The sequence below is a fragment of the Phyllobates terribilis genome, unplaced genomic scaffold, assembly GCF_046119375.1.
Source record: "Phyllobates terribilis strain yellow unplaced genomic scaffold, ASM4611937v1 Scaffold_4__5_contigs__length_816908805, whole genome shotgun sequence".
Classification (NCBI taxonomy): Eukaryota; Metazoa; Chordata; class Amphibia; order Anura; family Dendrobatidae; genus Phyllobates; species Phyllobates terribilis.
The window spans coordinates 356,377,934-356,402,099 of record NW_027362764.1 but is presented as its reverse complement, the minus strand read 5'-3'; the positions used below and the strand labels follow the sequence as shown (position 1 = coordinate 356,402,099).

The following is a 24,166-nucleotide window of genomic DNA, read 5'->3' as shown; positions in this document are numbered from 1 at the left end:
ACCAGTCGGTGAGCCAGAAGCTGCAAACACTGCTGAAGCACGGCAAGAGCGGCGGAAGCTGTAGCTGACTTTCTAAAATGGGCACAAAGGCTTCGTACTTTGACAAGCAGGTCTGACATATCCGGGTAGGTTTTGAGAAACCACCGAACCACAAGGTTAAGCACATGGGCCAGGCATGGTACGTGTGTGAGCATGCCTAAGAGCCGCCACCAGGTTCCTGCATTGTCACACATGACCATGACTGGCTGTAGGTTCAGCAGTGACAGCCACATATCTGCCTGCTCTTTCAGAGCTGTCCACAACTCTTCAGCATTGTGTGGTTTGTCACCTAAGCATATTAGCTTCAGCACAGCCTGTTTCTGCTTGGCCGAGGCAGTGCTGCAGTGCTTCGAGCTTGCAACTGATGTGGTCATTTCGGAGGTGGATGCTGAAGAGGAAGAAGAGGTGCAGGAGCTGAATAATGCGTCGGCAACCCTGATTGACCCAGGGCCCTCAATTCTCGGCGTCGGGAGGACGTGTTCCGTCCCAAGGTCCGACTGGGTCCCGGCTTTCACTATGTTAACCCAGTCAGCGAGATGTACCGTCCCTGCCCACAAGTACCTGTCCACGTGTCCGTGGTTAGGTGGTTTTTCCCAGTAACTGCATTGTTGAGGGCACGGCTAATGTTGTGGGACACGTGCTTGTGTAATGGGGACTGAATACCGAGGGAAGGCCGCCGCCATGAGGTTGCGGAAAGCTACCGTCTCTACGAGCCTAAAAGGCAACCTTTCAAGCGCATGTGTGAATTTAGTAGTGTGGCCTGTGGGACGTTAGCTGCGTATTTGCGCTTGCATTCCAAGGACTGTGGTAGGGACAACTGAATGCTGTGTTGTGACAAAGACGTGGATGTGCTTGCTGATGGTGCTAGTTCATAGTGTTCAACGACAGGTGCAGGGCGGGTGGTATCTTTGCATGCGCCATGGACAGGGGATTTACGTGCATGCACAACAACAGAATAAGCAGTGGAACAAGCAGCGGAACAAGCAGTGGTGTCACCCGCTGACACTGTTCCTGAACCTTGGGGTTCGGCCCACTTAGTCGGGTGCTTTGCTGCCATGTGCCTGATCATGCTGGTGATGGTCAGGCTGCTAGTTTTGCTACCCTTGCTGATGCTGGCCTGGCAGGTGGTGCAAATGGCCTTTTTGGGGTTATTGGCAGAGTCTTTAATAATCAACCAGACTCGGGAAGACCTAACAGTTGTACTGGCAACTTCTGTCATGTTGATGATATGGGGAATAGTTGCCTGCCTTCTGTCTGTGGCCACCACACTGCTTGTTCTTGCCTGTTGTGGTGCTATGCCTCCCTCCCCCTGTGTGCTGCTGTCTTCGCTCTGCAAGTTACCTTGCCAGGTTTGGTCAGTGACTTCATCATCCACCACCTCATCTTCCACTTCCGCACCCTGGTCCTCCTCCTGACTTTCTTGCAATTGTGTCTCATCATCATCCACCTCTTGTGACAGTTTCCCACCATCGCCTTCTTGTGACCGTGGATGCTCAAATATTTGGGCATCGCTACATGCGACCTCCTCTTGCCCAGCTTCAAGTGGACCGGGCGAGAGGCCCGAATCTATAAATGGAAAAGTGAACAGCTCTTCGGAGTGTCCAAGTGTGGTATCAGTTGTCTCTGGGCACTCAGCATGGTGGAAGGAAGGAGGATCAAGGTGAGGAATATGCAGTCCAGACTCACGGCTACTAAGACTTGACCTTGTGTAAGACAAGGTGGTGGTGGTGGTGGTGGCTAAGTGATTGAAAGCATTATCTGCTATCCAACCAATAACCTTTTCACACTGCTCTGTGTTCAATAGTGGTGTTCTTCGGTTCCCTATTAATTGGGACAGAACAGTCGAGTGAGAAGATGTGGGTGTTTGTTGTGGCACAATTTCAGCTTGCCCACAGCCTCAGCCTCGTCCTCTGCATGCACCATGATCACCATCATGTCCACTTCCCTGTCCCTTGCCACGCACCTTGCCCATTTTAAATGGAGGACAATATTTTCCACATTCACTACAAATGGCTGGATTTGAACTGCAGTGAAATGTGATATATGTGACGGAAAACCACAGTTTTAAATAGCTGGCCTGTAGGTTACTATTATTCACAGTGACCTCGTGTCAATAACTTCACTGACACACTGCAACAAAATTGAAATGGAGGCCTGAAATGCCTAAATTTGGAGCACACTTACAGTATATGTGATACGTGTGACGGAAAACGAGTTTTAAATAGCTAGCCTCTAGGTTACTATTTTTCACAGCAACCTCGTGTCAATAACATCACTGACACACTACAACAAAATTTGAATGGAGGCCAATATTTTCCACTTTCACTACAAATTTCTGGATAAATCGCAGTAATATGGAAAGAATCTGGCTGTATTCTGCTGTGGCAACAAGCAAATGGAGCAGAAAAACAATGTTCTCTGGATTGCTTTTTAACCAAATAATCTGGATTAAGATCAAAAAAATAATTATCCCTGGCCCCTGATACATGGGGCTATTTGCAGAAATATCTGTAACAGAAGCAGCAGACAGAACTGGAATGGAGCCTCTTGTGATGCATTATACACTGCAGTATGCCACATACACTGCCTGCCTGCCTAGCTCTGAAATATATATATATATATATATATATATTGTGAAATACCTAAACTAACAGGACATTCAATGGACCCTCTTGCTATATGCACTACAGTCTGCCACGTACACTGCCTGCCTGCCTAATTCCTGCTATCACCACTGATTACACAGATTATATGCAGCTGGATTAGTTCTCAGAAGGACTGTTAGTTCAGATGGATATTATAGATATATGGTGGTATACCTACACTAACTCTAAACAAGCAATCTCTCCCTAGCTCAGCAGCACCTCTCCCTACTCTGCCTGATTCCGGGGTAGACTGTGAGGAGCATGGCGGCGCCCGGTCTTATATCCACCTGATGATGCTGTGCGGCCAGCCAATCACTGTAATGTCACAACCAACATGGCTACGGCATTATAGTGTGTTGCAAGCAATCCCTGCATGTTCATTGGCTCTCTAAAGAGCGCCAAACTTGCAGGGAGGAGACCCAAGCTCCCGCCCAAGCAATACTCGCAGAGCGCCGAGCATCTCGAGCAGTGAGATGCTCGGACACGTACCAAGCAGTGGCGAGCACGTTCGCTCATCACTACTCTGTCAATCCCTTCCATGGCTCCCCATTGCTTAGAGACTCCGGTTCTAAACTCTTACCATGGCATACGAAGCCATCCATAACTTGTCTCCTCCATATATCTGTGACCTAGTCTCCCGGTACATACAAGTGCTTCTCACTAAATTAGAATATCATCAAAAAGTTAATTTATTTCAGTTCTTCAATACAAAAAGTGAAACTCATATTATATAGAGTCATTACAGAGTGATCTATTTCAAGTGTTTATTTCTGTTAATGTTGATGATTAAGGCTTACAGCCAATGAAAACACAAAAGTTATTATCTCAGTAAATTAGAATAATTAACAAAAAACACCTGCAAAGGAGCTTAGTTTGGTTGGAATCATGCATTTGACCATGCTGTAACATTGCTTATATTAAATTATATTTTGATAGATTTCAGTCACTACTTTATATATGTTGGAAGTCAAGCATTACTATCTTCATTTATGCTTATTGATTATAGCTGGCACCACACTTATACGGTACTATTGACTATTGCTCCTTCTTTTTACTTATGTATACACGTCATTTACTTACTCATCATTCCATCGTGCATGCCCATCTGCATTGCACCATCCCTTGGGGGCTTTAACAGTCCTTCTTATTATATGTTTTATCTAGGTTTCAATAAAGTTTTCCATTTAAAGGGAATCTGTCACCCCCCTGGGATATATCAGACCTCTACTATGGGCATACAGGTTATAGAAAAGTAAATCTATACATAGCTGTATGGCCCATAGTAGAGGTCTGATTGCAGAGAAATATGTCTTAATCAATTTTGTGTTGCACAGGCTTGGCGCCAAAAAATCTCCATCTATCTGTTTATTATTCCCCGAAATCCCTGCCTATCTGCTTATTTACCATATCCCCCCCTCCCCTGCATGTCACAGGGCCCTATATGGTCTTAGTCATATAAAGAATAGAATAACCCACTTGCGGTCACAATGAATAAAAGGAGACAGACTGTGTGAAGGTTGTCAGAAATGATAAATAGAATGAGAATACTAAAATACTCTACAGCGCAACTCCACAAAAGCACAATCTGTCAAGAGAGTATAAGACAAGGTGAACTGACATGGAATATGTGGATCAATCACCAGCTGTGCACACCTTATGATGATATATCCTCAAGTTAAGTAACATGGAAAGATGTTGTCCTGCAATCCAGATAATAGCATAATGCTTCCCTGATAATGGAATAAAGGTCCAAAAGGGCTAGTTATAGATGAAGGTTGTCCTCTCACAGTCTCAAAAAAATTAAAGTCCGTTGAGACAAAATGTCAGTTTGAGACATGTCACTAGCACACTTGTCAAAGGTTGCAGCTGCAGTTGGGGTACTCACTGTTTGTGATCTGGTGCTTCCTCGGTACAGCGCAAGTTGTAGAACACACCATATAGTCCTGCTGGCTAAAGTTCGTTGTAGGACCGTCCTCCAGATGATGCTCCTCTTCATGTACGCCGGATGGTAAAACAATCGTGGCGGGCTCCAGCCGGAAGCGCTGCTGCTTGCTGGTGGTACAGAAGGGGGTGAGTGTCTATTGTGATGTTATGCTTGGAAAGGCTACAGAGCCTCGATGGGGCCACAGACCAATGTGTAATTCTTCTTCAGGGTGTGGCCCACCCAAACTGAGTAGTGTGACAAAGTCACTTGTATGATTTATGAGGGGAGGTTTATCTTTTGTTTTGTTATTTTGCCAAGTAAGGCTGTATTTATTTTGCTGGAGTGCAAAGCTTTATACTGTTAATAAAGTCTGCAAAGATAACCCGGGTTCCTGAGTCTACTTCTGGAAGTGGCCGAGCGAGTCGTCCTACCATAGCTGGTAGAGAATGCGGGCTAGATTCCAGGAACATGTGTAGCTGCCACAGCGACCGGTGGATGTCCTGGGTGAAGGCCGCCAGCCAGCCAGAGAAGTCCGGCAGTATGGAGGAGCTCATTAAGCACCTGGTACAGAGCCAACAACAGATGCACCAGCAGCACTTGCAGAGCATGCAGCAGCACCAGGAGACAACCAAACTGCTGCTGCAACAGATCCAGTTGCAGCAAAAGTTGCAGCAGCACCAGCAGGAGCAACAAAAGCACCCGCAGGAGCAGCAACAACAGATACAGCTTCTGTCAGACGCCATTCAGGGCAGAGCAACCGCCCCAACCCCAGGGCCGACTGATGACTCGCACGTCAGAAAGGCGGTAAGACGGACCATGCAGAAGATGACTACCAGGGATGATGTAGAAGCTTTTCTGACAGTCTTTGAAAGGCTGGCTGATCGGGATAGACTTCCACCAGAACAGTGGGCAGAGTTTTTGGAGCCATATTTGTCGGGTGAATCCCAAAAGGCATATTACGACTTGGCACTGCAGGATGCCAAGGAATACGCCAAGCTAAAGACAGAGATCTTAGCACGCCTGGGAGTGAATATGGCGGTGAGAGCCCAACGAGTCCACCACTGGGCGTATGCCAGTGCCAAACCCCCTTGCTCGCAGATGTTTGACCTGAATCTCATTCAGAAGTGATTGCAGCTAGAGTCCTCCACTCCGGCCCAGATGGTTGAGCGGGTGGTGACTGATAGATTTGTGCACTCCCTTCCCAAGTCAGTACAGATTTGGGTTGCCCAGGGCAATCCCCAGAACGTAGATGACTTCATCGGCTTGGTAGAGAGGTATCAGGTGGTTGAGAAACAGGATATAGTCACTTCTTCATACTGAGATACCTAAAAGGGGGTGGGCTCACCATGGAAGGGGTCTAGAGCCACCACTGGGGGGGCGTCCCACTCCCACTGAAGGTGTCATAAGGACTGTTGTTAAAGATAAAGTCTGTTGGCGTTGTCACAATCCTGGACATGTAGCCACCAGGTGTCATATGTCCCCAGAGCCCATGGACTGCAGCCTAGGAAGACGGGGTTCCTATTATGCTTATCCAGCCTGCAGTGCAGACTGTAGACCCAGCGAGGGGCCGCAGGCATGTGCCGTATCCATTAATGGAGTAAAGGTGCTTGGACTGTTGGAGTCTGGTGACCTTAATCAGAGCTACCCTTCCCCACCAGTTGATCCCTTCCAAAACTGTGGGCGTTCGGTGCATCCATGGCGACACAAAAGACTATCCCATGGCCACAGTGACCATGGTTCCAACTGTCACTGTGGCCATGGGATAGTCCTTTGACTATCCCATGGCACCCAGTCCTACGAGGTCGGGGTGGTTAAGGAGCGGATTCATCCCGTCATACTGGGCCATGATTTTTCTTTATTTTGGGACTTGTAGGGTAAGGGAACCGGACTAAGTAGAATGGGAAAAAGCTAGGTCCCTGGAGAAGAACCCCCAACGAAGTCTCAAGTGGATGAGTTACCACTGTGCGTCCTTGCCGGCGATGAGGGCGAGACGGTGACCGAGGAGGCTGACCTCCCTGAGTTAGATGTGTCTGGAGAAAACTCTGGGACTGCTCAAGTTCGGGATCTGACCTTAAAGGGGGCGTTTGACCAGGTTACTGTATGTAATGGGGTTGCCCAAGAGCGGAGGGCCGATACCAGGTTCCCTCACTTTGCAGTTCAGGGGGAGTTGCTGTATCAGGTGGCTAAACTAAGGGGCGGTGAGACAGTGGAACAGCTGTTCGTGCTGGGATCATACCGACGGAGGGTACTGGATATGGCACACTCACATATTCTGGAGGGACTCCTAGGGGTGGAAAAAACTCAGGAGAGAATAGTGAGGAGGCTTTATTGGCCAGGATGTTACCGGGAGATCTTAAACTATAGTAGGTCCTGCCCCACCTACCAGATAACCACGCCCACCTCCCACTTCCGAAGCCCCTTAGTTCCACTACCTGTGATAGAAGTTCCCTTTGAGAGGATTGTCATGGACTTCGTGGGCCCCTTAGTTAAATCAGCCCTGGGCCACCAATATATCTTGGTCATCATGGAGTATGTGACCCGGTACCACAAAGCGGTACCCTTAAGGAACTCGTCTAGTAGGCACAATACTCGGGAACTTGTCAACATCTTTGCCAGGACCGGCCTGCTACAGGAAATCCTGACGGACCAAGGAACCCCATTCATGAGCAAGGTGATGAAGGAGCTGTGTAAAGTGCCTCGAATTACCGAGCTTCGAACTTTCATTTACCATCCGCAGACCGATGGCCTGGTGGAGCGCTTTAATAAGACTCTGAAAGCAGTGCTCAAAAAAGTTGTCAAGAAGGATGGTCGAGACTGGGCCTACCTGCTTCCGTTTCTACTGTTTTCCATCAGGGAAGTTGCCCAAGCCTTCACTGGCTTCTCTCCGTTTGAGCTTCTGTATGGCCGGCATCCAAGGGGTCTTCTAGATATCGCCAAGAAAACCTGGGAGGCCGAGGTCACCCCCCACTGAAGCATCATCGAGCACGTCGCCCAGTTACAGGAGAGAATGCCCATTGTGAAGGAACATCTCCTCCAGGCGCAGGAAGCCCAGGCGACGGTGTATAACCGGTCGGCGAGGCTGAGACAGTTCCAGCCTGGGAATCGCGTTCTGGTTTTCATTCCCACTGGCGAAAGTAAATTCCTGGCCAAGTGGCAAGGCCCATATGAGGTGGTGGAGAAAATCAGTGAAGTGAACTACTGAGTCCACCAGCCTGGCCGAAGAAAGCCGCACCAAGTATACCATGTGAACTTGCTCAAGCCGTGATGGGACAGGGAACCGGTGTAAACTCCTTGCCTGGGAGCCGCTCCTGAAGGCAAGGTGGAAGAGGTCACTATAGCAGAGACTCTATCGCCGGCCCAGAAGCAACAATGTCGAGAACTACTACAGTGAAATCGGGAGTTGTTCTCAGAGTTGCCGGGGCATACTCAGGTGGTAGAGCATGACGTACTGACAGAGCCACATGTAAGAGTGAATCTGAAGCTGTACCGGATTCCGGAAGCACGCAGGAAGGTGATCTCCGACGAGGTAAAGCGGATGCTAGACCTCGGGGTGATAGAGAAGTCAAAGAGTGGGTGGTCGAGCCCAATCGTTCTCGTGCCAAAACCCAGCGGATAGTGGAGGTTTTGTAATGATTACCACCGGCTGAATGAGGTTTCCAAGTGTGATGCGTACCCGATGCCCCACGTCGACAAACTCATAGAGAGGCTTGGACCGGCAAGGTACATCACCACTCTTGACCTGACAAAGGGCAACTGGCAGCGCCCCATGGCCAAGGAGAAGACTGCTTTCTCGACACCTGATGGGTGCTTTCAATATACTCGGATGCCGTTTGGACTATAGGGGGCCCCAGCCACCTTCCAGAGGGCTATAGATCGGATCCTAGCCCCACATAATAAGTATACCACAGCCTATCTTGACGTCATTGTAGTCTTTAGCCCAGACTGGGCTAGTCATCTACCTAGGCTACAGGCCGTTCTCGATGCTCTTAGGAAGGTGAGATTTACTATAAATAAAATGTGCCATTGGAAAAGAGGAGGCCAAGTACTTGGGCTATGTCATCGGAAGTGGCGAAATAAAGCCGCAAGTAAATAAAGTGGAGGCAATCCAGACCTGGCCGAAACCGCTCTCTAAGAAGCAAGTGAGAGCATTCCTGGGAATGGTGGGATATTACCAGCGGTTTATCCCAAATTTTGCCATGATGGCCACGCCACTGACGGATCTCCTAAAAGGCCAGATCAAACATGGTGAAGTGGACGGAGGAAACAGAGACCGATTTTCAACTGTTGAAGTCAGCACTGTGTAAACAGCCGCTCCTGGTCGCGCCAGACTTCAAGAAAGAGTTTGTGGTCATGACAGACACTTCAGAGGTTGGTCTAGGAGCCATACTCTCTCAAGAGATTAATGGGAAGAGCATCCCATTCTCTATCTGAGCCGGAAGCTTTTGTTCTGTGAGAAAAACTACGCAATAGTAGAAAAAGAGTGTTTTGCCATAAAGTGGGCCATAGATACACTAAGATACTACCTACTAGGCTGGAAGTTTAAGTTGGTGTCAGACCATGCCCCGTTGAGATGGTTGAGGGAAAAGAGGGGTAAAAATGCCAGGGTAACTAGATGGTTCCTAGCTCTTCAGGACTTCAACTTTCATGTAGAGCATAGGCCCGGGAAGTTACACAGGAACGCTGATGCCCTTTCTAGAATTCCCTGTCTGGTATCGGAAGGTGCCCAAACCCCCGGGTTGCTAGCCTGTGTGAACTGAAACCAATGGATTTTCTGCCAGCATGTTATATGCTGGTGGGTTAACTCACTTAAAGGGCGTTGTTTCAGGGGAATGACAGTGATGGGAGGGACGTCATTCCCTATACCTCCACCTCAGGGTGTGGCTGAGCATCGTTTAAATGTTCAGTCCTGTTTTTTTCTTTGAGTTGTGTTCGGAGAGGCAAGGTCTCCAGACTGGACAGCCATAGCTCAGGAGGGAGCTGAAGGATGGACATAACCTGTGTGGGTGAACCGCACACACATATCTGGACTGTGCTACAGTTTATCTTTTGTTTTGTTGTTTTTCCAAGTAAGGCTGTATTTATTTTGCTGGAGTGCAGAGCTTTATGCTGTTAATAAAGCCTACAAAGAAAACCCGGGTTCTTGAGTCTACTTCCAGAAGTGGCCGAGCGAGTCGTCTTACCACAGTAGGTTTATATAGCTTAGCTGATTAGGACTAATCAGCGGCACCAGATGAGTGCACAGAAAGGGAAACATATAGAGCCCCATAACAAAAGTGTGAAGAAAAAGCTGGACATGTTTCTTGTGGTGAAAAGTGCACAGTGCCATATATTAAAATATTGAAATTTTATTAATGTTCTTAAAAAGTAAATAAATAAATACATAAATAAAGACATGATAATAAAAAAATAAACCATAACAATAAAAATGAAACTGCAAGTAAATATGAACATAAAATAGATGGATGTGATCCTTCCTAATGCTCACCTCACTAATACCCTTAAAATGGCCTTGTTGCTCTCATGCTGTTTCTCCACACCAGTACACAAGAGTGATTTACCATATAATATGACAGGTATATGCTGTCTACAGTATATTTACATATTGCATTGTTATAATTTTGTAAGATATATCCATTGTTAGAGGATTTATTGATAGTGGTTATTATTTAATAATGTGATTTGTCCATAAGTGATTTGACACACCAGTTACACTATTTACATATAGTCATAGGCTCCTACAAGTCTTTCTATTTGTTATCACCTTAATCCTGTTTTATGGTGTTTTATTCTTTGTTTAATAAAATTCATATTTTATATTTCACTTCAGTTCTGATTTTTATCAGGTGGGCAACCGGTCACTTGGGAAGATTGTGTATATATATATTGATTTTTAGAAGTACGATACTATACTGTATATATGGAAGGACATTAATTGATATGAACATATTTCGATTTAGTTTTTTCCTCTTTACATATCCAATTAGTGTTATTGTAGTACATGTTAATGTCAAATGAAAAATGTTAATTGTAGAAGCTGTGTAATACATAGATACTGACAAAACATGATATATATAATATATTTATATATTAAATGTAAATATAATACATTTTTGTGATAAAGCTCTATATGTCCCTTCATTTTGCTGTTCTTTCTTGGAATATAAAATGTTTTATAGTGCTATAGACTCAATATATGCTGACTTTACTGTATATAGCATTAAAGAATTACGATGCACATATAGTATTATAATGTGTTCATTTTATTTCTGATTAAGCAAGTGCCCCTGCATCTCCTCGTGAAGTAATTGACCTGAAGGAAAAAAATATGGACTATGATTCAGCTGGATCAAATGCTAATTACAAAGGGGAACATACTTCCAGAAAAGACACGATAACAGGTATACAGTTCATAGCCATAACACCACCATGTAAAGTAGGTCATAAAGTGAACCTGTCATGTTCCCAAATGCTATTAATTTGCAGATATGGGGTTAATATTTATGTCAATAGTATTCTAAGACTGTGCAGCCGATCGCACTGAAAGCTCAGCTACTTGGAGGAAATGAACTTTATTTACTGACAACTTCCGGCTTTCAGTCATAGAGGCATAGCCAGCACGGCTTCAATCACTGATCAGGACATAATGAGTGGCAGCTGTATCCAGACCCCAGCACTGACTGACAGTGACTGACTGATGCACTTACTGATACAATGAAAGTAGGGCACTGTTACACTATGTACTGTGACTGAGGTTGTACCAGCTGCACCTCTATGACTGAAAGCTGCCGGGAGGTATAAAGTTAATTTCCTTCCAGTAGCTGTGCTCAGTGCGGCAGACCCATGGCTCTAGAAAGCTATTAGCCTACAAATTGATCCCATACCTGAAGGTTAGTAGCATTTTTTGACATTACAGATTCCCTTTAAGGAGAGACCATCAGCTGATTCCTGCTGCTCAAACTGTGGGCAACATGAATCAGAGCCTGGCTGGAGGTTCCAGGTTATATAGCCACCAATATTTATTGTACTAAAATGCCAACCCTGCCAGGTTTGGTACAAAATGCAACATTTTTTCCAGAACAATTTTTTCTGTATTAGGTGGATCAATTTTTATATACAACAAACTCACCTTGGTGGATGAAATTACACTTTATTGTGACTGTGTGAAGGGTAAATTTGCTCAGTAATGCCATGATCAGGATTGTTGAAAATAATCAAACCAACATTTTTTTACTTCCATGACTGCAATGTTTTATACCAAAATTATCATTTTTTTCCAAAATTCTTAAGACGTTTTTGAGGTGGGGAAATTTGTGTATTACTAGGAAAATGTGTGTTCCCTAATCAGTTAAAGTGACCCTAACAACCAATCCGTGGGTAGCATGTATCAGCCACTGGCTTTGGGAGCTGACATTGCTGGCTCAATACTGCAAGACATCTCCTTGCCTGCCCAATCCAAATCCTCTACTATGCAGCTTCTGTCACTGCCACTGCATAACCATGCCAGCCATACATCTCCTGGCTGCCCATTGTATTTTATAGTTTAAGACTGTACAGCTGCTGCCAGGGCCTCTGTTGTTGGCCATACAGTGTCAGACATCTCCTTGTCTGCCCCATCCTAATTTTCTACTATGCGTCTTTTGTCCCTGCCACTGTCACTGCACATTCAAGAAAAATCTCCTGACTGCTTGCCCAATTTGTTTTATGGTGATAGACCATACTGCTGCTGCTAGGACTAACTTTACTGGCCTGACTTTGCCAGACATTTCCTTGCTTTCCCCTAATTCTCTACTGCTACAGCAGCTTCCACTGCGTTGCACAGTCATCTCAGCCACACATCTCCTACCTAAAGACTACTAGACCATACTGCTGCTGATAGGGCTGCTGCTGTTGGCCTTACACTGACAGACATATTCTTACCAGCCCTGTCTTAATTGTATACTGTGCAGCCTCTGCTACTTCCACTGCCTCATATCTCCTGGCTGTCTTCCCAATATGCTTTATAGTGCTAGACTAGAGGTGTATCTAGGCTTTCTGGCACCCGGGGCAAGAATTCAGTTTGGCACCTTCCCAGCACATATGTGATTTGCACACTTAATCACGTGCCGACGAGCTTCTCTGCCTAATTCTCTCAATGTTCAGTGAAAAACTGAGTGAAGCAAAAAGAAAACAGTATGCAACAGGGGAGACACAGGCGGATCAAAAGTATATTTCTTTTATTTAACAACTAAGATTAATTGTAAAACACGTATTATATGGAAACAGTTTCTTTAGAATGTTTGACAGTAAAATAAGCAGGAAATCACATAACAGAATAAATTATCAGAATACACTAGAATTCAGGGGCTAGTAGTTTAAAGTGATCTACTGGAGAGAAGGGGAACTAGATTGTCATTAACTATACCGGGCAAGGGACAGTCTTTTAAAGCTTTGACAATACTCTCTTCCTATCACAACTTGCTGCCCGTTTCCCCCATCACTCTCTATCCACTTTCGCCATTCTGCTCTGGCATCTGCTGGTCCCCTTCTGACTAATTTCCTTCCCTCTATCTTTGCCCGGTACCATATGTCTCTGTAAGAAGTAGCAGCCCATTTCGGGTGTCTGACCCGACCGTGTATCTCGGATCTGACACCTTCAGAGTTTTTGCGACGTCCTGTCACTGGCGCACACATTTGAGAACCGTACCACTGCCGCAACCTGTTCCCGTTCTGTCGACTGATGTCACCCAGATGAGGGACCTTGACTGGCGTCGCTCCGATCTTCGGGGTTTGTCCATCGAGGTCTGGGCTGAGAACCCTGACTGGCATCGCTCGGATCTTCGGGGCTTGACCGTCGATGTCTAGGCTGAGAACCTTGACTGGTGGCGCTCGGGACTTTGGGGCTTGACCATCGACGTCTGGACTGGGCGGATACGTGGAAGCTTTCTTCCTGACAGGAGTTCTGGACGCTGATGTTGCTCCTCCAATCTCTCTCTTCGGCGTCATAATCACATCAGAACTTGCACACATGCTGTTTTTCTCCTCAGCTCATTTCCCTGACAACACTGTACCCAGAGTCCTGATCAAACTCCTCTCCTCTGCCATGCCTCCATGCTGTTCTGGTTCCACAGTATCTTGTCTCCTTGCACTAGTTGAAAACCCAATACTTCTTCAAAAGCAGTACAGCTATATTGAATCTCTAAATAAAGGGATACAGTTTTGATGGCTTGTAAAAAAGCTATCACTATTTTATGTATCCAAAAACAATCTCTTGATACTCTCCTATCAAGGATCAGTTTCCCACTCTTTGTGTGAAAAAGCCTCAGCTTCTTCTGTCTACATCACCTGTGTATAAACATCAGCAGAGCAGGCATCTGCCCTCAAACATGAATACCTTTTGGATTGTTTATACAATAAAGTAGCCTATAAAGTCTGATACTGCAGTGTGTGGTTAAATAGGCTGCTGGTTACCACTGGTTGCCGTCCATTTTCCAATATCCAAATAGGTTGAGGTTTCTTATACATTAAGAGGGCTGTGTTTGTCAAATTCAGTACACATCTAAGAGGCCTCGGAGTGTTTTATATGTACTTTAACAGCTGATCAAACATTTGGTTAAATATGTCACATATACTGTAATCACTGCTGCCTTGGGTACTTTCTGTAGCCCTTGTGCTGGCATTGGCCCTGCAGTGTTGGTTTAGTTGGTAGTGAAAAGGGGTCTAATGGTCTGATATGTGGTAAACAGGAAAGACAGCTTATCCTGGTAATGCTCCATTTTTTTTAAATATGAGGGAGATTACATAATCGATACTATAGTTGCCTCTACTGACAAATTAAGGAGTCTCTTACCCAAACTCCAGTTTGCCTACTGCATGATATAATTTGCATTATTCATTTTGTACAACCAAATTTATAATGTGGATCATGCAAATAGCATTTGTTACTTTTTCGAAACATTACTGCATAAAGAGATAAGTGTGAAGAATGTTGTGTAGTCGTGAAACGCACAGTATACCTAAAAAGAAAAAACTACACAACATTGTAGTATGGAGATAAAATGAATTGTTTAATAATAATCAAGAAATAAAAATCAGGAAAGGGATAAAAACAACACCGGGTGGAAAAACAAGGCGAAGACAAATGGTATATACGGTAAAGTAAGTATCATAAAAAGTGAGACAAATAACCCAATAGCTCATCAAGAACAAAATTTAGTCAATAACAATATGCCAAAAACTGAACAATACAGTACACAGAAATAGCCCCTAAGGAATGGCACTGCTTGTTTGTGTAAGAAGTCTGAGATAATCTAAATATGCAAAAAACAAACAACGCGTGGGGGGGGGGGGGGCAGAAAATGTCAAGTATAGAATGCACTGATAAAGCGACAGTGCATGATAAAAGAAAAAATGTTGTACCAAAAGTACAGGTGTACTAAAGTGTCATTTCAACTATCACAAATGGAAATGGTAAACAGTAGATGGCTAAAGTGTCAGAAAGCTGCTAAAGTGGCAGTACCACAATCAGTTGTGTGGTATATACCATTTGTCCTCGCCTTGTTTTTCCACCTGGTGTTGTTTTTATCCCTTTGCTGATTTTTATTTCTTGATTATTAATAAACAATTCATTTTATCTCCATACTACAGTGTTGTGTAGTTTTTTGTAGGTATACTTTTTTCCAAACATATTGAAATCACAATTTTCTGAGCATTGTGGATTACTACAATTTCCAGTTTTAGTTCAGAAGGAGCCAGCCAAGATGAGATTTGTTGCTTTATGAAGAGGGACAGCTTAATTTGCTCAATGGCTTTTGTCACACATACTCATAAGCTGTAAAACACTTAAAAGAGGTTTTCACAAGTTGTCTCTTGAGGAGCTTTGCAGCTCTTTGCAGTCTTCTTTCTTCCTGGTTGCTGGGAGGAAGGCAGGCAATCATCAATTGACAGTACTGGTCAGTTTCCTTTTACTACTTTCATTGTTCTAAAGTCTACACTGTAATCACTATATTTGCATCTGGACAAGTATATTGCCCAGGAATATGAGAACAGTGATTAGAAGCACATACATACAGTCACTTGTATACACAGTGCACATACATATAGATATATGCATACACAGACCACATACTTACATACAGACACATGCATGCCCTGATTTTACTTTTATATGGGCTATGACTGTGCTATACAATGTGATGTGATAGTTGCAAGGTATTATGGAGAAGTCCACCTAATTGCCATTGCTGTTTTTGACTGATGCAATTTTCAGCATTATGTAGATAGCAGTGGCCATTTTAGGTGATTTGTGCAAAGCAAATTTCAGGTAGGTCAAATTTGCTTTGTTCAGTGAATTCCTAAAAAGTCGACTTGAAACCAATTTGCATCAAATCAATTCGCTCATTTCTAATGTACAGTCATGGCCAAAAGTATTGAGAATGAGACAAATAGTAATTTTTCCAAAGTTTACAGCTTCATTTTTTGTAATGGCAATTTGCATATACTCCTGAATGTCAAAGAGTGATCAGCTTAACAGCAATTACTGTACTTGCAAAGTCAATATTTGCCCAGAAAATGAACTTTAACCCCCAAAACACATTTCAACATCATTGCAGTCCTGCCTTAAAAGGAGCAGCTAACATCGTTTTAGTGATTGATCCATTAACACAGGTGTGGGTGTTGATGAGGACAGGGCTGGCGATCAATCAGTCATGATTAAGTAAGAATGACATCACTGGACACTTTAAAAGGAGGCTGGTTCTTGGTATCATTGTTTCTCTTCAGTTAACCATGGTTATCGCTAAAGAAACACGTGCAGCCATCATTGCACTGCACAAAAATGGCCTAACAGGGAAGAGTATCACAGCTACAAAGATTGCACCTCAGTCAACAATCTATCGCATCATCAAGAACTTCAAGGAGAGAGCTTCCATTGTTGTCAAAAAGGCTCCAGGGCGCCCAAGAAAGACCAGCAAGCGCCAGGACCGTATCTTCAAACTGTTTCAGCTGCGGGATCGGACTACCAGCAGTGCCGAGCTTGCTCAGGAATGGCAGCAGGCTGGTGTGAGTGCTTCTGCACGCACTGTGAGGCGGAGACTCTTTGAGCAAGGGCTGGTTTCAAGGAGGGCAGCAAAGAAGCCACTTCTCTCCAGAAAAAACATCAGGGACCGACTGATATTCTGCAAAAGGTACAGGGAGTGGACTGCTGAGGACTGGGGCAAAGTCATTTTCTCTGATGAATCCCCTTTTTGATTGTTTGGGACATCTGGAAAACAGCTTATTTGGAGAAGAAGAGGTGAGCGCTACCACCAGTCTTGTCTCATGCCAACTGTAAAGCATCCTGAAACCATTCATGTGTGGGGTTGCTTCTCAGCCAAGGGAATCGGCTCACTCACAGTTTTGCCTAAAAACACAGCCATGAATAAAGAATGGTACCAGAATGTCCTCCAAGAGCAACTTCTCCCAACAGTCCAAGAGCAGTTTGGCGCCCAAAAATGCCTTTTCCAGCATGATGGAGCACCTTGCCATAAAGCAAAGGTGATAACAAAATGGCTCATGGAACAAAACATAGAGATTTTGGGTCCATGGCCTGGAAACTCCCCAGATCTTAATCCCATTGAGAACTTGTGGTCAATCATCAAGGGACGGATGGACAAACAAAAACCAACAAATTCTGGCAAAATGCAAGCATTGATTATGCAAGAATGGACTGCTATCAGTCAGGATTTGGTCCAAAAGTTGATTGAGAGCATGCCAGGGAGAATTACAGAGATCTTGAAGAAGAAAGGGCAACACTGCAAATATTGACTTGCTGCATTAACTCATTCTAACTGTCAATATAACCTATTGGTACTCATAATATGATTGCAATTATATTTCTGTATGTGATATAAACATCAGACAAACACTAATAAAAACCAGAGGCCAGCAGATCATGTGAAAATATAATTTGGTGTCATTCTCAAAACTTTTGGCCATGACTGTAGACAATGTTAGATACTATTTTTTCTTTTTTAAATGTTTATTTACTTTTGTTACATTTTTAGCTTCAAGTACCGGATCTGCTGCTATATATAGGAATTCTTTTGGAACACCTGGTGAAGATGTGAAACACAATCAAGTAAGTCCTTTAAACTGTAATAGTTGTATCTGTATTTCCAATTAACTTATTGGATATGGAAGAAATGATCTTTCAAATGGTAGTGATTACAGTTTGATATTATTTTTATTTTGTCTAATTAAAAAGTTAAAATCTAACAGAGAAATACAATATTTATGAGTTAGTCAACACATTTAAATGATGATGACATAAACAAAGCAGAACTAGTTGACTACTAAAGCAGAAATCTCTGCAACAGTGAGGAATTAGTGCATATTCATATGAAGTCATAAGTCTGCGACAAAAAATTAGTCATGGATATATGTAACAGTCATCTGAATGAGGTTGTTTTAATAGCAAGTAGATTAACAAAACAGAAATCTAACTCAAATCAGTATTTGTTTTGATCTCCCTTTGCCTTCAAAACCGCATCAATTCCTTTATATACATTTGCACAGAGTCTGATATCCATGTGGTTAATTTTGTATAAAAGACCATAACAAGTTGCAAACTTTTTTGCAGGCTATGCCACAAGTATTAACAGGAAGCAAAGCTGTGACCTTGAAACCTGTGTGACCTTGAATGTGACCTTGACACCTGTGAATCTAGTCACTTTTCAATGTGATGCTAGTCACTACACAAGGTCTTACCGGGAAGCAGCATAGTCAAGGGATCCAGGGTCAGTACCAAGAGGGCTCGTAATAGACAAAGGTATATGACAAAAGCTTAGTCAGGAAACAGTCCGTGGTCAGAAGGTAGCGGATCAAGACAAAGGGATGGTCAAAAAGTAAATCTAAGGTCGTCAAAGGATTTCAGAATACAACTCATAGAACAGAGCAGACACACACACCATGTGAGCAAAGCTACAATTGGAAAAGATCTAACAATTGTCAGAGTGCTAAATAGCCCTGTATTTATCCAGACATGGATACCTGTCGGACATCTCACAGACTCAGCCAGATAGGACAGCTGAGCTGGAAATGCTCAGATTGGGGGGTAGAGCTGCCACTCACAATCTTGAAAGCTCAGCCAGCCAGCCCTCGATCCCATAGGGTGGCAGAAATGTCATTCACAGCATCCCTAGGACATTGTGAGTGATGGAATCATGACATTAACCCCTATTCTGGGGAGAGGCACTGGACACCCAGGTTTCCCAGGAAACCTATGATGGAAGACCCTGACCAGATGATCGGCCCATATAGCTTGAGCTGGCACCCAGAATCTCTCCTCCGATCCGTATCCCTTCAAATGGATGAGATACTGGAGGGAATTATGGAGGGAATTATGGACTTTCTGAGTGTGACGGGGTGTGAGATGGAGCAGGCAGAGACAGCAGGCCAATGAACAATCCAACAACTTTTATTGGGACTAGAAGAATATAACACCAAACGTAGCTATAGTTCATTGAAGTCTTCAAGGTGGCAACACAAAAAGGACAAATTCAGCGGCGCCACCCGGTAATCCGACGCTAAGGACAATGCAACAACAGTCTCAGACTAAGTCCTCAAATCCATCAGGGTGGTAAGACATCACAATCCCATGTGGCAACTGATTCCAATTGTCCAACGGATCACCAATAGTCCATACACGGCAGCAGTATCTGGGCTCAGCAACAAATCCTGGCCCTTCACACAGCACAGTATCAACTAACTTTCCAAACATGTGGCTTAGTGTTTTTCATCCCTTGGGATCAGCCCCCAGGTTGGGTAGAGATACTCACACCCCACCTCCTTAAACATTTGCAACAGTTAACTCAAAGAATGAAGAATTTTCTAGAACTTCAGTCTCCGGTCGGTCTGCAGACTAGCGTATTTAAGGGAAGTCACCTATAGAGAGGAGCAAAGACACACATGACTCCACTAGATGCAAGGCAGAAATGCTAAAATAGGCCTGATTACATTTTCGTCCAGGAAAACAGGCTGAGGGGGAGTGCACTCTGTCGCACCGAGAATCAAGAATCTTCAGTATCTTGTACTCTTTGTACCTCCAGTTTCTGTACTATCATTTACAGAAACCAGAGGAGGCGGGGATGAGGGAGACAAAACCGAAGAGACAAACTCCTTTATCAGTGATCTATGGAACACATTCAGGATGCGAAAAGACAAAGGGACTTTCAATCTAAAGGCAACTGGATTAACTGCATCCAAAATCTCATACAGGCCGCTAAACTTAGGACTTAGCTGATGGCACTTTCCAATTAATATTTTTTGGTGACAGATGACAACTAGTGATGAGTGAGCACTAAAATGCTCGGGTGCTTGTTGCTCGGGTTGAGCAAATCGTAATGCTCGGGTGCTCGACCCGATCAACAAGCCCAAAGTAAGTCAATCGGAAACTCAAGCATTTTTCTGGCGCCCCCCCGGAGGTCTGCAGGGGGCCTAAAAATTGCCCAAATCGATGGGAACTGTGCTGAAATTACATGGGAGCAGCATAGGGAAGACCCCTGGAAGCATCTTTGACTCCCAGGATGCTGCTGTGAATAATGTTGTCAGAGTCTTACACCACTTTTACGGACTCACAATAAAACATACACGAATGAAACCAAAATGGATTTTCCTGGAAAAAATGTTAAGGAACATTCTTTCCAGGGTAATGACTTACATATAAGGCAAAATAAATAACCACACAAAAATGCTCCTCCCCACCTTGGGATATGTTCACACATAGTGTTTTTGATGAGTTTTTGCACTTTTGCATTGCTTTCAACTGTGAAAAATACATACACCAGTAAATTTAATTTCAACATTTTACTAACTTATCTGGCCATGTGGTGTGCGAGACATGATCAGACACATCCTGTTTCATTTATGAAGGAGGGATTCTGAAAGATACAAAACCTATTTTTACAGGGCCATCAGGCGGCCCTTACTATTGTTAAAAGTCCAGCCGTCGGCCCTCACTATTGTTAAAGGGCCATCAGCCAGCTATGCTTGGTTGTTCTCATTATAAAGGAGCCGTTCTTCTATACTGTTATTTCGTAAGCAGTGACTGCAAGGGCTGCACAAAATTTGGAAAAAACCCAAGACCCCTTTTAAGAGACATAGAGGAGGGCCTCAGTTAAAAATGTTCTTATAATAAAGGTGCAGGTCTGCTATACTGTTATTGTGTATGCAGTGACTGCAAAAGCTGGCCAAAATTTGGAAAAACCCCAATACCCTGGGGTAGGGACAACTGAACTCTGGGTGGGACAAGTACATGGATGCTGACGGTGATGGTTGCAAGTGTTCGCCATGGACAGAGGATTGACATGCATGCACAACAGCGGAACAGGCAGTGGTGTTGCCTGCAGAGTTTCTGCAACCTGACGTTCAGCCCAACTAGTCGGTTTCTTTGCTGTCATGTACCTGAGCATGCTGGTAGTGGTCAGGCTGGTAGTTTTGCTACCCCTGCTGATACTGGCATGGCAGAGGGTGCAAATAGCCTTTTTGGGGTTATCTGGACAGTCTTTAAAAAAGATCCAGATTGGAAGACCAAACAGTTGGACAGACAACTTCCATCATGTTGGTGTTCCTGGGAACAGTTGCCCGACTTGTGTCTGTGGCCACCCCACTGCCTGTTGTGGTGCTACGCCTCCCTCCCCCTCTGTGCTGCTGTCCTTGTCATTTTGTGGCATTGAAATTCAGCTGTACGCAGAGCTCGTGCAGAGTTAAAAAGTCTATTTTTTCTGTTAATAATGTGATACAGGAGGCCAGATCTCACTTTGAAATTGTTTGGAGCATATATTCTATGTTACACAGGCCTCATCCACAGTATAGAAAAATCATTTCTTCTGTTACTAATGTGATACAGCAGGCTAGATCTCATTTTGAAATTTCTTGGAGCATATATTCTATGTTATACAGGTCTCTCGCCATGACTACTGCAACCTCCTGCTCTGTGGCCTCCATACTACCACTTTAGCACCCCTCCAATCTATCCTAAACTCTGCTGATGGACTAATCCACCTGTCACCCCGCTATTTCCCAGCTTCTCCCCTCTTTCAATCCCTGCACTGGCGCCCCGTTGCCAAGAGACTCAAGTTGAAAACCCTAACTTTGGCATTCAAAGCCATCCATACATCTGTGACCTAGTTTCCATGTACTTACCTGCGTGCAGTCTCCTATCCTCATAAGATCTCCTTCTCTACTTCCCTCTTATCTGTTCTTGCCACAATCGCATATAAGATTTGTCCCATGCATCTCCCTTGTGGAACTCTCTACCCCAACACATCAGACTCTCGCCTACTGTGGAAACCTTCAAAAGGAACCTGAAGACCCTCCTCTTCTGACAAGTGTACAACCTGTAGTAACCCTCGCTTCACCATACCACTGCATGACCAGCTGTACCCTCACCTAGTGTATCCACCACCATCCCTTGTAGATTGTTTGTGAGCCATCACAAGCAGGGCCCTCTTTCCTCCTGTACCCCTTTTCACATGTAATGTGCCATGGAATAAATGACGCTATAATAATAAATAATAATAATAATAATTATACTACTTGTACTGTGGGTCAATTGATGGCACTTTCCTGGTGTCTTCCTCCAATTTGATCCGTTTTGACAGCTTTTGGGTCCGTTTGAAGGTGTTGTGTATGCATTTGGTGTTTCCTCCCATATACATATGTTTGAAAAACTATTCGGTGAACATTGCAAACTTGGAGATCGGGAATCGAACCAAACATTGAAATGTTCGCTCATTTCTACTCCTCACCTTCCAAAAGAAATTCAGCAAATTCTGCACTCCAAAATCCAAATTCCCCTCTCTTTTTAAGCCCCAGTGTGCCTAAACCACATTTAGCATGCACATGTTTGGCATTTCTGTAGTGATGACAGCCTGCCTAATTTACGGGTGCATATCTCCAGAAGCATGAGCTGGGCATTACAGCGTTCTGGTCACTACAACAGCAGTTTGCAATTTTCACTCAGCAGCATCCACTGCTGCTTGTTTCTGGAAAACACCCAGGGAGTCAAAATCGTCACTATACCCGTAGATAAATTCTTGAAGGGGGATTCTGCTCTTTTAGCACTTAGTGGCTCTGTATATGGAATCTACAAACTATTCTAGAAAAATCTGTGCTCCAGGGGGCAAATAGAGAGCCATCCCTTCCGAGTCTCGCTGTGTGGCTAAGCAGTACTGTACAGACATATATGAGGTATTTTTGCATTAAGCAGAAATTGTGGAGCAAATTTTGGTGCCATTTTTACCCATTTCCCAGTGTGAAAATGTAAATTCTGGGGCTAAAACAAAATTCAGGTGGTAAAATTGTAATTATTTTTTTCTTCACTGCCCAATAAAGTTCTGTGACCCACCTGTATTGTCAATATGATCACTGCACCCCTATATGAATTCATTGAGAGGTGTAGTTTGTAAAATGGTTTTTCTTATAGGGGGTTCTGCTGTTCTGGCACCTCAGGGGCTCAGCCAATGTGACATGGCACCCTCAAATCAGTCCAGCAAAATCTTATTTTCAATATGGCGCTCTTTCTCTTCTGAGCTTTGCACAAGTTTTCGACCACATATCAGTGTACTCAGGTGAAATTTCACAACAAATTTTGGAGTCCATTTTCTCCTGATATCCTAATGAAAATTTATAGAATTTGAGCTAAAACAACATTTTTGGGGGAAAAATGTTTTTTTCATTTTTTCTCATTTTCACAGATCAATGTTGTAAAATTCTGTGATGCACCTATGGGTTCAAGGTGCTCACCAAACATCTAGATAAATGTCTTAAGGAGTCTTGTTTCCAAAATGTGGTCAATTGTCGGGGTTTTCCACTGTGTAGGCACAACAGGGTTTCTCCAAACATGACATGACACCCGCAGATCAAAATCGGCTTTCCAAAACATCACTCCTTCATTTCTGAGCCCTGCCATTTGCCCAAGCAGTAGCTTTCCCCTACATATGGGGTATCTGGTATCTGCATACTCAGGAGAAATTGCACAACAAATGTTGTGGTTCATTTTCTTCTGTTACCATTGTGACATTGCAAAATTTGGGGCTAAAAAGCATTTTTGTGGGAGAAATGTGATTTTTTTATTTTCATGATTCAACATTACAAACTTCTGTGAAGCACCTGGGGGGTCAGGGTACTCATCACGAATCTAGTTACATTCCCTGAGGGATCTGGTTTCCAGAATGGTGTCACTGGGGGAATTTCTACTGTTTAGGCACATCAAACGTGGCATGGCACCCGCTAATTATTACAGCAAATTTTACATTCAAAAAGTCAAATGGCGCTCCTTCCCTTCTGAGCCCTACAGTGCGCTCAAACAGTGTTTTTCCCCACATGTAGAGTATCATCGTGCTCAGGGGAATTTGCACTGCAAATTTTGGGTCCATTTTCTCCTGTTACCCTTATTAAAGTAAAAAAAAGGGTCTAAAGTAATATTTTTGTGAAAAAAAGTTAAATGTTTATTTTTCCTTCCACATTCCAGTAATTCCTGTGAAGCACCTGAAGGGTTAATAAACTTCTTGATTGTGGTTTTGAGCACCTTGAGGGGTGCAGT

General features: G+C 43.9%; 1 protein-coding gene across 11 annotated transcripts in view; it reads left to right on the top strand.

The window, feature by feature from the left end:
• Positions 1 to 24,166, top strand: part of CTNND2 (catenin delta 2) — a 2,090,389-nt gene that overhangs the window by 1,988,589 nt on the left and 77,634 nt on the right. For 10 of the 11 annotated variants that reach the window (XM_073678428.1, XM_073678422.1, XM_073678426.1 and 7 more), the window contains 2 exons: positions 10,884 to 11,006; positions 17,628 to 17,701. In XM_073678428.1, coding sequence (XP_073534529.1) covers positions 10,884 to 11,006; positions 17,628 to 17,701 — 197 coding nt within the window. The remainder of the gene's footprint in view (positions 1 to 10,883; positions 11,007 to 17,627; positions 17,702 to 24,166) is intronic. The other variant, XM_073678425.1, reaches the window with a different exon arrangement.